The sequence below is a fragment of the Salvelinus fontinalis genome, chromosome 10, assembly GCF_029448725.1.
Source record: "Salvelinus fontinalis isolate EN_2023a chromosome 10, ASM2944872v1, whole genome shotgun sequence".
Taxonomy (NCBI): Eukaryota; Metazoa; Chordata; class Actinopteri; order Salmoniformes; family Salmonidae; genus Salvelinus; species Salvelinus fontinalis.
Window position 1 is genome coordinate 24,327,999 of NC_074674.1, and position 15,973 is coordinate 24,343,971.

General features: G+C 45.2%; 1 protein-coding gene across 1 annotated transcript in view; it reads left to right on the forward strand.

The window, feature by feature from the left end:
- LOC129863254 (collagen alpha-2(XI) chain-like) overlaps positions 1 to 15,973 on the forward strand; it is a 92,337-nt gene that overhangs the window by 17,394 nt on the left and 58,970 nt on the right. The window contains exons 5-6 of the mRNA XM_055935158.1: positions 315 to 449; positions 3,742 to 3,828. Of these exons, the coding sequence (XP_055791133.1) occupies positions 315 to 449; positions 3,742 to 3,828 (222 nt within the window). The remainder of the gene's footprint in view (positions 1 to 314; positions 450 to 3,741; positions 3,829 to 15,973) is intronic.

Below are 15,973 nucleotides of genomic sequence, written 5' to 3' on the forward strand. Positions count from 1 at the left end.
GACGAATGACCTCTGGTGCTCTTTGTCGGCGGCAAATGGAGCAATTTCCATCTTGCTTTTTAGGTATAATGTGTAACATTTAACCACACACGCTGACTCACACTTCTAAACATACAGTAGCTTGGGGGCAGTAGAAAACTATCTTGCGTAGATCGATGTCTGTAGATGTCTCTCCAGTCTGTCGGTCATATTTGTCTCAGTGTCTCAGAGACCCTGACTGAGGAAGGGTCATCTGGGGATTCTGTCTGCACACGGTGACCTTTTGTGACCTCTGGGATGTCAGATCAGTGTGTTTGACGGCTCTGTCTCCACAGGGCCAACTCCGACAGCTGACGTTCCTGATGGGCGACCCAGACGCCGCCCACCACCACTGCACTCTCCACCCTGTCCAGTGTGGGGGGGCTGCCTCCAAGGCCCCCCGCTCACTACGGACCGACCACACCATGGAGGTATGCTGCAGCTCTCAACTCACAGTAACGTTCACAAATCAAATCAAATTGTATTGGTCACATGCACCAAATACAACCATGCAGAGTTAAAAAGCAAGGCAAATATTTGCTAAATAAAAACAATAAAAAGGAAAGAGTAACACAATAAAAACAATACATGGAGTACCAGTACCGAGTCCATGTGCATGGGTATGAGGTAGTTGAGGTAATTGAAGTAATACAATATGTACGTGTGGGTAGGGGTAAAAGTGACTAGGCAATTAGGATATATAATAAACAGAGTAGCAGCAGCGTGTGTCTGTGTGTGTGTGTGTGTTGGAGTGCCAGTGTAGTATGTGTGAGTGTGTGGGTAGAGTCTAGTGAGTGTGCATACAGCCAGTGCAAGGGAGTCAGTGCAAAACAATGAAGATAAATAAATAAAAGGGGGTCAAAGTAACTTGTCTGGGTAACCATTTGATTAACTGTTCAGCAGTCTTATGTCTTGGGGGTAGAAGCTGTTCAGGTGCAGTTTGGTCACAGACTTGGTGATCTGGTACCGCTTGCCGTGCGGTAGTGGAGAGAACATTCTATGACTTGGGTGGTTTTGACAATTTTTAGGGCCTTCATCAGACACCGCCTGGTATAGAGGTCCTGCTGGGGGTTCGGCCCCAGTGATGTGCTGCACTACTCTCTGTAGCACCTTGCAGTCAAATGCAGAGCAGTTACCATTCCAAGCAGTGATGCAGCCAGTCAAGATGCTCTCAATGGTGCAGCTGTATAACTTTTTGAGGATCTGAGGGCCCATCCCAAATCTGTTCAGCCTCCTGAGGGGGAAGAAGCGTTGTCATGCCCTCTTCACGACTGTGTTGGTGTGTTTGGACCATGATAGGTCTTTAGTGATGTAGACACCGAGGAGCTTGGAGCTCTTGACCCGCTCTACTACAGCCCCATTAATGTGAATGGGGGCGTGTTCGGCCCTCCATTTCCTGTAGTCCACGATCAGCTCCTTTGTCTTGCCCACGTTGAGGGAGAGGTTGTTGTCCTGGCACCACACTGCCAGGTCTCTGACCTCCTGCCTATAAGCTGTCTCATCGTGTTTTTTGATCAGGCCTACCACCGCCGTGTCGTCTGCAAACTAAATGATGGTGTTGGAGTCGTGTGTGGCTTTGCAGTCGTGAGTGAACTGGGAGTACAGGATGGGACTGAGCACATGCCCCCGTGTTGAGGGTCAGCGTGGTGGATGGGTTGTTGCCTACCCTCACCACCTGGGGGCGGCCAGTCAGGAAGTCCAGGATCCAGTTGCAGAGGGAGCTATTCAGTCCCAGGGTTCTTAACTTAGTGAGCTTGGAGGGCACTATGGTGTTGAATGCTGAGCTGTAGTCAATGAGTGTGTTCTTTTTGTCCAGGTGGGAAAGGGAAGTGTGGAGTGCAATAGAGATTGTGTCATCTGTGAATCTGTTGGGGCGGTATGAGAATTGGAGTGGGTCCAAGGTTTCTGGGATAATGGTGTTGATGTGAGCCATGACCAGCTTTTCAAAGCATTTCATGGCTCCAGATGTGAGTGCTACGGGGCGGTAGTCATTTAGACAGGTTACCGTGCCATTCTTAGGCACTGGGACCATGGTGGTTTGCTTGAAACATGAAGGTATTACAGATTGGGTAAGAGAGAGTTTGAAAATGTCAGTGAAGACACTTGCCAGCTGATCAGCGCATGCTCTGAGTACGCATCCTGGTAATCTGTCTGAGGCCTTGTGAATGTTAACCTGTTTAAAGGTCTAACATTGGTTACGGAGAGCGTGATCATACAGTCGTCCGGAACAGCTGGTGCTCTCAATCATGGTTCAGTGTTGCTTGCCTCGAAGCGATCAAGGCTCGTTTCACTGGGCAGCTCTCGTCTGGGTTTCCCTTTGTAATCCGTGATAGTTTACAAGCCCTGCCACATCCGATGAGCGTCAGAGCTGGTGTAGTAGGATTCAATCTTAGTCCTGTATTGATGCTTTGCCTGTTTGATGGTTCGTCAGAAGGCGTAGCGGGATTTCTTATAGGTGTCCGGATTAGTGTCTTGCTCCTTGAAAGTGTCAGCTCTAGCCTTTAGCTCAGTGCAAATGTTGCCTGTAATTCATGGCTTCTGGTTTGGTCACTGTGGAGACAACGTTGTGAATGCAGTTATAAATGAATTCGGTGACTGATGTGGTAAACTCCTCAATGTCATCGGATGAATCCCGGAATGTGGAGGGCAGGGGAGAGCGTTGTATGAGTCTCTGTGTGTGAAGTACATAGTTGCACGGGTGACATACTGGTAGAAATGAGTTAAAACGGATTTCAGTTTCCCTGCATAAAAATCACCGGCCACTATGAGCGCCGACCTCTGGATGAGCATTGTCTTGTTTGCTTATGGCCCTATACAGCTCGTTGAGTGCGGTCTTAATGCCAGCGTCGGTTTGTGGTGGTAAATAGACAGCTAAGAAAAATACATGCTCTACAATGTATGGTCGACAGCTTATCATGAGGTATTCTAACTCAGGTGAACAGAACCTCGAGACTTCCTTAATATCAGAGATTGCGCACCAGCGGCTGGTATTAAAGAGACTCACACCGCCACCACTGATCTTACCGGACTCTGCCGCTCTGTCCTGCCAATGCATAGAAAAACCAGCTAGATGTATATTATCCATGTCCTTGTTCTACCATGAATAGTATAGTATATTACGGATCTTAATGTTCTGTTGATAGGAAAGTCTCGAGCAGTGCTCGTCCAGTTTGTTTACCTGCATTTGCACATTCGCCAACAGAACAGAGGCTAGAGGTGATTTATCCCAAAAACTATTTCTCAACACTTTTACAGTGTTAGTTTCATCAGGTGTTGCACAATATGATATAAAACACAGGAAAAACATAATTTTGACTGCACTGGGCCTTAAACAACATAAAGGGAGGGAGAGGGGAACGCTTAGGAAAGATTGAGGTAATGTTGATGGTAGAAGTACTATAGTGTGCTGGAGTTAAAGGGTGCCAGGTGTCTGTCAGAGGGCTGTGTGCAGACACACAGACTCCAGGAGTTAAGACCCTGACGAAAGTCTCCCTGTACAGCACCCTGTGATAATATCAAACGAGGATCAATAAGTGGCACTCCTTCTGTGGTTTGATCCAGTTGATTAATTTAATTTCTCTTGAGTTGTTGTGTCCCAAATGGCACCCTATTCCCTGTGTCGTGCACGACCTTTGACCGGGTGCAATTTCAGACGTTGCCAGGGTGTTTCCTTGTTCATTAGTTTTCCACTGTACTGTTTAAATGTTCTCTCATTCCACCCAGGAGCTCCTGCTGTCCTCAAATGACCTGGAAGACCTGTTAGAGCGATCCAAGGATTCCTCTTTCTTGGATGTGGAGGTGGGGGAGACTGTGAGTATGATGCTCTATCCTAAATCCAGCCAAATGTATTTATGTATTGATGTATTTAAACCTTTATTTAACCAGGAAAATACCCTTGAGGTTAGAAACCTTTCTTGTAAACGGGGACCTGGCAAATGCACTATGCTGTTTTACCTGCCATGATTTAGAGAGAAACAGCCCTGTGTCTGGATTCACAGATGTGGGGCTTCTCTTGGGCTTGGCTTGGCACGGGATGCACTTTGTTGCATTACCGTGATACATGCTGCTGGTTTAATCAAGGCAACTGGCCAGCAGTATAGGCTACACGGTGTAGATTTTAGAATAGGCCCCAGCTGTAGCGGCAGCCACAGCCAAACCTGCCCTGGTTTTTCATTTGTCTCATTATAAACACGATTGTTCTGTTTTGTTCCATCATAGACAGGGAGGACTGTGGTTAATTAGCATTGTGGGTCTGAGGCCCCAACCAGCCCTGCTTGACCTTGGCTGACTGCTGTCTGTGTGTGCACATGTGTGTGCATGCGTGCCTGCTTGCGTTTTAAGATTATAGGCACACTGAAAGCATTATACACTGAGTGAACAAAACATTAGGAACACCTTCCTAATATTGAGTTGCATTCCCCCTTTTGACTTCAGAACAGTCTCAATTCATCAGGGCATGGACTCTACAAGGTGTTGAAACCGTTCCACAGGGATGCTGGCCCATGTTGACTCCAATGCTTTCCATAGTTGTGTCAAGTTGGCTGGATGTCCTTAGGGTGGTGGACCATTCTTGATACACACGGGAAACTGTTGAGCATGAAAAATCCAGCAGTTCTTGCCACAAACTGCTGGCCTGGCACCTACTACTATACTCTGTTCAAAGGCACTTCAATATTTTTTTGTCTTGCCCATTCACCTTCTGAATGGAACACATACACAATCCATGTCTCAATTGTCTCAAGGTTAATCAATTATTATTTAATCTGTCTCCTCCCCTTCATCTACACTGACTGAAGTGGATTTAACAAGTGACATCAATAAGGGATCATAGCTTTCACCAGTCAGTCTGTCAAGGAAAGAGCAGGTGTTCATAAAGTTTTTTACACTCTGTGTAAGCGTTATGATGAATAACAAATGCATCAGGGGGGGGGGGGGGGGGGGAATTTAAAATGTGCATATATGGGAACACAAGGAGATCTTATCTCAACAATTCATCCTACATACATAAATTGCCTAAATCATTTTCACTTGGATCCTAAGAATTACAGTATATCACAACTATGTCAGATCTTAATTTGACCCATTTCGATAATCCTGCAGCAGAAGGATTTGAATGAATATTTAGATTCGCCACCAAGGGGCAGCTGAAAGCGGTGTTTATATGATATACAATGCAGTACCGTATCTACATTGTACCTTAAGCTGGGTATAAATACAACAGATTCGGTTCCAACAGCCCCAGAAACAACACATTGGAAAGCCCCACCCCATGGCCCAACTAACAATTCATACCACTCCAATGGTGGTCCCGACAGCGCGCAAAAAAAGGGGCAGTGCCGGGGGGCATGACTCTTAAATATAGGATGGTATCTGTGATTCGGCTATGCCTATTATATGTACTGGAATTAGGCACCTCTTTCAAACCATGAAGCTGGGAGAGAACACGTGGTGGTTCATTGATTTGTGCAGGACAGTGATTTAATAGGCTAATAAGTGTACTACCCACACTGTAGTGTTTTTGCAGATTGAAGTAGGTGGGTCTGGGCAGGGGAAGTGTTGTGAATTTTTTGTATGTGTCTATGTTGTTGCTGTGTATGTTTATAAATAAAATACTGTAGTATTTTGTTTACTATAGTATAAATAATGTAGTAAAAGAGAGTAGTATTTACTTTAGTAATTACTGTAGTGTTTATGCAGACTGTAGTATTTTTGCTGACTGTAGTTCTTACTCGTGTTTTTGCAGACTGTAGCACAGTAGAGTTTTCTGTAACCTGTAGGTAGCTAGGACTGGGTTCAGAACTAAGAGTTCAGAGCTTTTGCTCTTTTCTATAACCTGTAGGAAATATGGTCTGTACAATATGGTCTATACTTGGCAATATGGTCTATACTTGGGTCAGCATCAGCCAGGGGACCAGGAACCACTGGCCTGAGAAGGGAGACAAAACGAAGGTGAGATACGGTAGTCACTGGGTAGCTGTAACCTATACGTCACCTCGTTGACCCTCCGGAGAACCTTGAACGGCCCCACAAACTGGGGGCTCAGCTTCTTGCAGGGCAGGCGGAGTGGTAGGTTCCTGGTGGAGAGCCAGACGCGATCACCAGGATGGAACACGGACTCCTCACTGCGGTGGCGATCCACCTGCTCTTTCTGGCGACAGACGGCATGCTGGAGCCTCACATAAACATCACGCCAAAACTCCTCTGCGTGCCGGAACCAGTCATCCACCGCAGGGGCCTCAGTCTGACTAGGGCTGATAACCCAGGACACACGAAGGGAGTAAGCCTGGTGTAGGAGTGAAGTAATGCATTCTGGGCGTATTCCGTCCAGAGAAGGAATCGGGCCCACTCCCCCTGCCTGTCCTGGCAGTGAATCCTCAGGACTCTCCCCAGCTCCTGGTTCCTCCTCTCCACCTGCCCGTTGGACTGAGGCCGGTACCTGGAAGTGAGGCAGACTGTGACCCCTCAGTTTCTCCATGAAAGCTCTCCATACCAGTGACGTGAATTGGGGGCCACGGTCGGAGACAAGGCCCTCCGAAAGGCCATAGTGCTGGAAGACCTCCTGAAGACCTCCTGATGCCTCAGCAACCTGGAGAGTGGTTGGGAGACCAGAGAGAGGAATAAACCGGCATGATTTAGAAAATCTGTCCACAACCACAAGAATGGTGGTGAAACCATCAGAGGGGAGAGCGGTAACAAAGTCAATGGACAGATGAGACCAGGGACGCTGAGGCACCGGAAGGAGTTTTCCTGCTGGAGCGTGCTGGGGAGACTTAGTTTGGGCACACACAGAACGTAGCATATAACGTCCTGCGCCAAGGTTGGCCACTAAATACTTTTCACAGGGTGATTGTATAGTACGGGTGATCCCAATATGTCCAGCGACGATAGCGGTGTTTGCCCAGGTCAGCCACCAATCCCTTATCCCCATGGGAATGTAGATGCGCTCAGAAGGACAGGTAGTGGGAGCGGGTTCCCTCTCCAGAGCCTGGCGGATGTCCACATCTACATTCCAGACCACAGGGGCTACAACACGAAAGGGAAAAGGAAAACAGGTACTCCGGCATTTGGGTGACCAGACTGTGATTCTCATCCTAAACCATGAGATGGTGAGGTTATGGCATTGGAGACCATGGGATGATCTTGTGAGCTGGTGCACTAATGATGAAGAATGGGATGTTTTCCTGATGAATGGACTCCATGATGAGGGTGAGTGATGTGGGGATGTGTGCCATGGTTCCAGATCCTAGTGGCCGATTATCAAGGGCTTGAACCAGAAACGGAGAGGACAGCGGGTATGTTCAGAGAGGAGAGGAGGTAAGGAGAGGAGGGGAGGTAAGGCTCTGGTCAGTAAAGTTCCCCGCGGCACCAGAATCCACTAGCGCTGTAAAAACAGTACATGAGGGACAGCCAGCTAGTGTAATCGACAACAAAAAGAGTTTAACAGAAAAAGATAAAGATTAGATGATAAAGATGAGATATTCAGTTGCCCCAGGAGGTGGATGATCACGTGAACGTCCCTCTGCATTCGTGGATCCCGAGTTGGGACGTACTGGACACTGCTGAAGCTGTTGCTCCCCTTGACCACATTAGAGAGAGCCTCAGCTGTCTCTATCTGCATCGCTCCGTCGTGGGGAGGCGTGTGACCCCTACCTACATAGGTTCAGGATCTGCTACAGAGTATTCACGGGGGGAGGGAGAGAAGTGATGTGGGTACCGACGCTCCCGAAGTAGATTATCCAAACGGATGGCCATCGCGATGAGTGTGCCAAGGAGAGGTTGTCATCATGACATGCCAGTTCCGTTTGGACCTCCTCGCGCAGTCCTCTTTCGGAATAGCGTACGGAGCGGCAGCTCATCCCATCCGCTGGATGATGCTACTGTCCGGAAGGTGAGAATGAACTCGGCCTGATCATCCTGCCGTAGTTGGAGTAGGCGCTCACCCCCCTCTCTGTAGATAATCAAAAATACCTCTGAACAGAGCCATGAATCCCTCATACGAAGCCAGCGCGTCCTCTCCTCTCTCCCAGACGGCCGTAGCCGACTCCAACACCAGCCCAGTCAGCAGGGAAATAACCGTGGCAACCTTGGACCTCTCGGTGGTGGGAGCTCCCATCTGATGCGCAAAATAGAGGTAGCACAGGAGTAGGAAGCCACGGCATTTAGATGGGGTTCCGTCATATTTATCTGGGAGGGACAAACAGGCATCGCTGACCTGTGCGGACTGCTGAATGGACTGATGTGCTCGCTCGCTGGGTCGACTGGTGGCAAAGTATCCTCCGCTAGTGGAAGTCAACGCCTCTCGGGCATGTTCGAAATGTTGAAGAACCTCTTCCATAGCCGTCCTCAGTTACGCCAGCTGGTCGTGGTGCTTACGAAGTAGGTACGAAATAGGCAAGTGCAGGTGGTGAGTTTAATAATAAACGGAACATAACATGAAACACAAGTAGCGAACAGACATGAAACACATAGTCAATACTGCCAGGGGAATGGAACTAAGGGAGTGACAGATATAGGGGAGGTAATCAGTGAAGTGATGGAGTCCAGGTGTACCTAATGATGAAACGCAGGTGCGTGTAATGATGAATGCCAGGACTGGTGGTTAGTTAACCGGTGACGTCGAACGCCGGAGGGGAGGAGCGGGGGAAAAAGTTACTCGTTGATGAGATGATACATTAATAAGGGTGCCAAAAATAATTTTTCCAAATAATGCACAATTTCTTCCAGAAAACTGTTGAAATTAAAAAATTGTTTGCTATCCACATATGTATGTCTTTGGTTTGCAGTTGAACAAAACAAAAACCTCTCAAAAATGTACTAAATGTTAGCTTTTCCCACAAAGAAATCATAAAATTGCTCGGACAATATTATTGGCACCTTCTAGAAGATTTCAAGCAAGTGATTTTCCTTTACTTTGGAATTGAACACACCTGTGGTGAGTTAAAGGTGCCTGTAATATAAAAATCACTTGATGAAGCAGTTTGAATAGAGAAAAAGACTCATTCTCCTGTTTTGTGTCACTGTCTGTACGCAAAGAGCATGGAGAAAAGAAAGAAAACCAGAGAATTATCTGAGGAGGTCAGACACAATATTGTAGCCAAGCATGGACAATCTCAAGGTTACAAGTCCATCTCCAGAGACCTTGATGTTCCTGTTTCCACCGTATGTAATGTTATCAATAGGTTCAAGACCCATGCCACTGTAGCCAACCTCCCTGGGCGTGGCTGCAAGAGAAAACTTGATGGAAGATTCCAGTGGAGGATTGTTCGAATGGTGGAGAAAGGATCTCGATCAACTGCCACACAGATTCAAGCTGACCTTCAGACACAAGGTACAAAAGTATCAACTCACACCATCCGTTGCCAACTCAATGAAAGGGGGTTATATGATGGTAGAACCAGGAGGACCCCACTACTGAGAGATGGACATAAGAAAGCCTGACTTCAATTTGCCAAAACACACCTGAACATGCCAAAATCCTTCTGGGACAATATCCTCTGGACAGATGAGACCAAATTAGAGCTTTTTGGTGAGGCACACCATCTCTATATTTGCAGAGAACAAAATAAAGCCTTCCACGAAAAGAACACCTTCCCGACAGTCAAACATGGAGGAGGTTCAGTGACGTGTTGGGGTTGCTTTGCTGCCTCTGGCACTGGGTGCATTAAACATGTGCATGGCATCATGAAAAGTAGAGAATACTGAGACGTTTTGGAGCGCAATGTCGGACCCACTGTCAGAAACCTGCTTCTCCGTCAAAGCATTTCGCTACACCCGCAATAACATCTGCTAAACATGTGTATGTGACCAATGAAATTAGATTTGACGGTCATAGGTCTTCCAGCAGGACAATGACCCCAAACACACTTCAAAAAGCCCACAGGAATGGTTCAAGACAAAACGCTGGACTGTTTTGAAGTGGCCAGCAATGAGTCCAAATCTAAATCCCATGGTAAACTCTGTGGAGAGATCTGAAAACAGCAGTTGGGAGAAGGCACCATTCAAATCTGGGAGAACTGGAGCAGTTTTCACAAAAGGAGTGGGCCAAACTGCCGGTACAGAGGTGCAGGATGCTCATCAATGGCTATAGGAAGCGCTTGATTGCAGTTATTTTGACCAAAGGCTGTGCTACCAAATATTAAGTCTAAGGTGTCAATAGTTTTGTCAAAGACATTTCTGTTTATTTTCTGAATTAAATGGATATATTAAGTTCTGAATCAAAAACAAAGGTTCTGTAATATTAATATTAACAGCGGAATAATGAATTGTGGAGACCAAATACATATTAGCTAAGGTCATAGTCAACATAGCTACTAGAACTAACATGTTAGTAAACCCACTACAATCATGCAGTAGAGCGTACAGTCAGCAAGCAGTTTAGCAGTTACACCAGCGGACCCCCTGTCAATAAATGAATAAAACCAAAAGCCTACCTTGACATGGAAGAGTTCCAATGTTGGATAGCCATAGCCAGCTAGCTAACATAGCATCCCTCTCTGTTTGAGCCGGGTGTTTGGGTAGACTAAACTAGCTAGCTACATTCGGCTAGCTAAGTGAAAGTGAAAGAAAAATACAACAAAATATAGCTAGCTCTCTCTTTCTCTCTCTATCGCTCTCTCTCTCGCTCTTCTCCTTCATTTTTGAAGAAATGTATTTATTCAAAACTGTTCAGCTATTGTCTCTCTCTTTGAGTCAACCACTCACCACATTTTATGCACTGCAGTGCTAGCTAGCTGTAGCGTATACTTTCAGTACGAGATTCATTCTCTGATTATTGATTGTGTGGACAACATGCCAGTTCATGCTGCAAGAGCTCTGATAGGTTGGAGGACGTCCTCCGGAAGTTGTCATATTACTGTGTAAGTCTATGGAAGGGAGTGAGAACTATGAGCCTCCTAGGTTTTGTACTGAATTTAATGTACCCAGAGGAGGATGGAAACTAGCTGTCCTCCGGCTACACCATGGTGCTACCCTACAGAGTGCTGTTGAGGCTAGGGGGACTGCCACACTCCTTAAAAAAGACCTTAAATAATAATAGGCTTGTATAGTATTATGATCATACAGTATAATAACGATAGAGGCTAAGCCTAATAATATGTAATTTAGTGGGACGATTTTAACATTAACAAATGGGTGTGGCAAAGTGCCAGATTCTTGAATGATAATGACCAAATCATTAGTTGTGTTCGAATACCCATACTAACATACTGTATACTACATACTTAAAGAATATATACTACATACAATATATTATTAGTTCATTTTAGTATACTGTAAACAAACAGTTTCCTTCCAGTTGAGTGTACGAGCGCTTCGCCTGTCTACCGGGAGTTGATGCTGTTGCTATACAACCTATTGTTAGCTTGATAGCCTAACAAATTACTAGCTAGACTTCTGGTGTGTTTGTAAATTCAATCTGGAGTGCCAGAGTGCGTTCTGGGCATTTGTAAATTCAGGGCGTTGTCAGATTGTCAGTTCGTAAATTCAGAGCGTTTCGCTCTTGGAGCGTTCAGAGCGCACACTAGACGCTCTGGCCGAGGAGTAGGGTAGATCCGATCGTTCTGACCTTCTGACCTCACAACGGCAGTCAAGCACCCAAGCTAACTGGCTAAATTGCTAGCTACTTCCAGACACAAATGAGAGAACAGATCACTCTGACCAATTTACTCACTCTAGCAGTGCTGGTTATGCAGTTTTCATGTTATCCAGAGCGTTGGTGACTGTAACTGTGCTGCTGGCAACAATTTAATTACGTTTTTTTGACGACGTTTACTGACACCGGCCACATTCAACGGGTGTAATATTTTCCTCCATTTTCTTCAAATCTGAAAATGTTGTGAAGCCACGCCCATTTCGGAAGAATTGCATTATGGACCCTTAAAGCACGGAAAGTGTCCATTGCTTGTATAATTCATATTTTTCGAATGTAGTACGACATCTGGGAACTTTTGGCATGCTAACTATATCCATACTATGACTAATAAACATACTACATACTCAATTTACGTCACAAAAAGTATGGTTAGTGCGGTTAGTATGAGCATTCGAACACGGTTATTGTCGCATGATTAAAGAGACAGGGTGGGTGCGAATTGCAACAATGTGGGTGGTGAAATCAGCTGTTCAACAAGTTGTTCAATCAGCAGTCAATCAACTGATGGCCCAAATCAGCGCATCAACTCATCCGGGGAAAAACAAACAGTAGCTTGTTATCAGTTTTCACCTTTCATTATTTGACAATGAATAGGCTAATGGGTAGCATGAAGAATGTACTGGAATATAATCAAATAACAAGGGGCCTATTAAAACCATCGATGGCACTAGATTATCACCAGCTGATAAACCATCAATATGTGCTACATTCACCCCAGTGCGAAGGGGCGGACGGCTCATAATAATGGCTGGAATGGAGCAAATGAAATGGCATCAGACAAATAGTAACCATGTCTTTTTTGTACAGTGCAAGTCAACATTTTGGACACACATACTCATTCAAAGGTTTTTCTTTATTTTTACTATTTTCTACATTGTAGAATAATAGTGAAGACATCAAAACAAAAAGACATGGAATCATGTAGTAACCAAAAAAGTGTTAAACAAATCAAAATATATTTTAGATTTTAGATTCTTCAAAGTACCCACCCTTTGCATTGATGACATCTTTACACACTCTTGGCATTCTCTCAACCAGCTTCACCTGGAATGCTTTTCCAACAGTCTTGAAGGAGTTCCCACTTATGTTGGGCACTTGTTGGCTGCTTTTCCTTCACTCTGCGGTCCAGCTCATCCCAAACCATCTCAATTGGGTTGAGGTCGGGTGATTGTGGAGGCCAGGTCATCTGATGCAGCACTCCATCACTCTCCTTCTTGGTCAAATAGCCCTTACACAGCCTGGATGTGTGTTGGGTCATTGTCCTGTTGAAAAACAAATGATAGTCCTACTAAGCCAGATGGGATGGCGTATCTCTGCAGAATGCTGTGGTAGGTGAAACCATATGTGTTGTTTCATAGTTTTGATGTCTTCACTATTATTCTACAATGTGGAAAATAGTAAAAAAAAATAAAGAAAAACCCTTGAATTATTAGGAATTATTATTATTAACTTTTGACCGGTAGTGTATATTAATTGATTCTTGAAGATTATAACTTTGAAATGTCTCATTGGAACCTACAATATAAACTTGTTTTACTCCTTTTTTGTAAACAATGTAATTCTAAACAAGCACTATATAGCCTCAAAACATGATTAAAAATTCTGTATAATTTTGATATCATGGATGGTCAGTTTGTCTATAAATTTGAGAGTGGCTCATTTCTTTAGCCCCATCCCTCAACTGTTTACAGAAACAGTGTCTGGTTAAGCACTTTGTTATTGTTTGAACTGCAGATTACCCGTGTAAGAATAAAACTTTCAAAAACATTTAAAATCATGCTATGCCATGTTTTGTCTCCACCCGCTGCACCTGGCACTAACTGAAGTCAGCAGAACAGCGTTACCATGCCAACTACATCTACTACACTTCCTCCCCTCTTTTGGCCTTCTGCTAGAAGGAATGTTACTTCTAAGCACAGGAGGTTGGTGGCACCTTAATTGGCGAGGACGGGCTGGTAGTAATGGCTGGAGTGGAATTGGTGGAATGGTATCAAATACAGCCATTCCATCTACTCCGTTTCAGCCATTATTATGAGCCGTCCTTCCATCAGCAGCCTCCACTGCTTCTAAGGCAGCACATGTTGAAGGCTCCAGCCCTAAAACCTGTAAGACTTCCATATGGCGCCCTATTCCCTACATAGTGCACTCCTTTTGGCCACGGCCCATAGTAGTAGTGCACTATATAGGGAATAGGGTGCCATTTGGGACACAACCCACATTACCATCATCTGTTTTTTCTTTGACCGTCTGCCTGCCTCTCTGTTCTCTCCGCTCTTTGAAGCCGAGGCCTCTGTGGTCTGTGATTGTTGGGGCCTGTTCTGTTGTTGCTGTTCCTGGCTTTGATGCATGTTCCGTTTGGGACCTCGGCTCTCTTGACAGATGCTCCCTGAGTTGCTCCCTAGCTAATCATAAACTCCCACAATGCACCCTAAAAAATGAAAAGGTCCTGGAGGTCAGGGACCTTGGGTAAAGACATCATTACTAAAAACCAAAGCAAGGAGTTTAACATTAGCTGATGGTTTTGAACCTTCATACCCCCGCCCTTTCTTAACATCAGCAAACATCAGTCTGAGACTCTTGAATTGGAGTTTCCCATTGTGTCACTGTGAGTTGTTCACAACTTCACTACTGTTCTAGTCCCAAGCGGGGATGCAATCCTAATTTTAAAATTTTGCCTGTTGTGTTTAGGATTACATGCCTCACAATTTCTGCTTGACGGTGCATGACAATGTTTATGTGTGTGTGCGTCTGCGTGTGTCTGTGTGTTGCGTGCGTGGGTGTTGTGTGTGTGTGTGGTGAGTGCCTAATGCCAGCAACGTTTTGTGGCAGACAAGTTCCAGTCCAACAGGCTGGAAGCCATGTGGTATTATAAATGGTTTAGATCTAGCTAACACTTTGTCCCTAAGGCTACATCTGTCAGAGAGAAACATGGACACATTTCTGCGGTTAAGAAATATTACACAATATACAGGGTCGTACAACCCAACTGTGTTTTCCCCTCAAATCTCTTGGGAAGAATCTTTTATAAATTATTTCTTTCAACTGTCAAGACATGAGTGGAAAAAAATATCCATCATTTATTTGACACTTTCCATGACTGTGTAAAGCCACCGCTTTCATACTGTACAGTATTCTCTATAAAGATATGTTTGGTGGCGTTTTTTCCTTTTTTTAAATGACTTTACCCAGCTAGCATTTTCATGTCTTTGCATAGTCTAGTTTAGTTTGGGCTCGGCATTGAGACGTTTGTATTTCAGGTAAGGATTTTAAGCAACAACAGAAAAAGTGTTGTGATTTTATCACAGAAGCCGTGTATATACTGAATAGATCTGAATGACTTGATCTTTAAGTTTGGTTTGTAAAAGTAGAAATCCCTCTAACGCTGTGGGGTTAGTAAATTTGTGTGTACGTTTCCTTACTCTAATCCATGTTTGTCATGCACAAATAACTAACTTACAGATGCACTGTGTGAACATTGTGCTACCACCATGGAATGCATGATGTCACTGATCCGAGTCCCTAAAATGTAAGGTCAGTTAGTTCTGCTACTGATTAAGTTGAAAAAAAAACAGTCTGGCAGACATGAGAGAGAAAGAGTGCCCTTGGGCTTGTAGACACAGCATACAGGCACATACACAGGTGTGTGAGGACCCTGGGACTAAACACCTCCCTCTGCAACTGGATCCTGGACGTCCGGACAGGCCGCCCCGAGGTGGTAAAGGTAGGCAACAACACATCTGCCACGCTGATCCTTAACACGGGGGCCCCTCAGGGGTGCGTGCTTAGTCCCCTCCTGTACTCCCTGTTCACCCACGACTGCGTGGCCAAGCACGACTCCAACACCATCATTAAGTTTGCTGACGACACTACACTACAGTAGTAGGCCTGATCACCAACAACGATGAGACAGCCTATAGGGAGGAGGTCAGAGGAATATCGGTCTGGGGCTGTTTTTTATGGTTCGGGCTTGGCACCTTAGTTCCAGGGAAGGGAAATCTTAATGCTACAGCATATAATGACATTCTAGATGATTCTGTGCTCCAACTTTGTGACGACAGTTTGGGGAAGGCCCTTTCCTGTTTCAGCATGACAATGCCCCCATGCACAAAACGGGGTCCATACAGAAATGGTTTGTCGAGATTGGTGTGGGAGAACCTGACTGGCCAGTGCAGAGCTTTGACCTCAACCCCATCGAACACCTTTTCCCTGCAGCAATGCTGTTGAAAGCCTTCCCAGAACAGTGGAGGCTGTTATAGCAGCAAAGGGGGGACCAACTTCATATTAATGCCCATGATTTTGGAATGA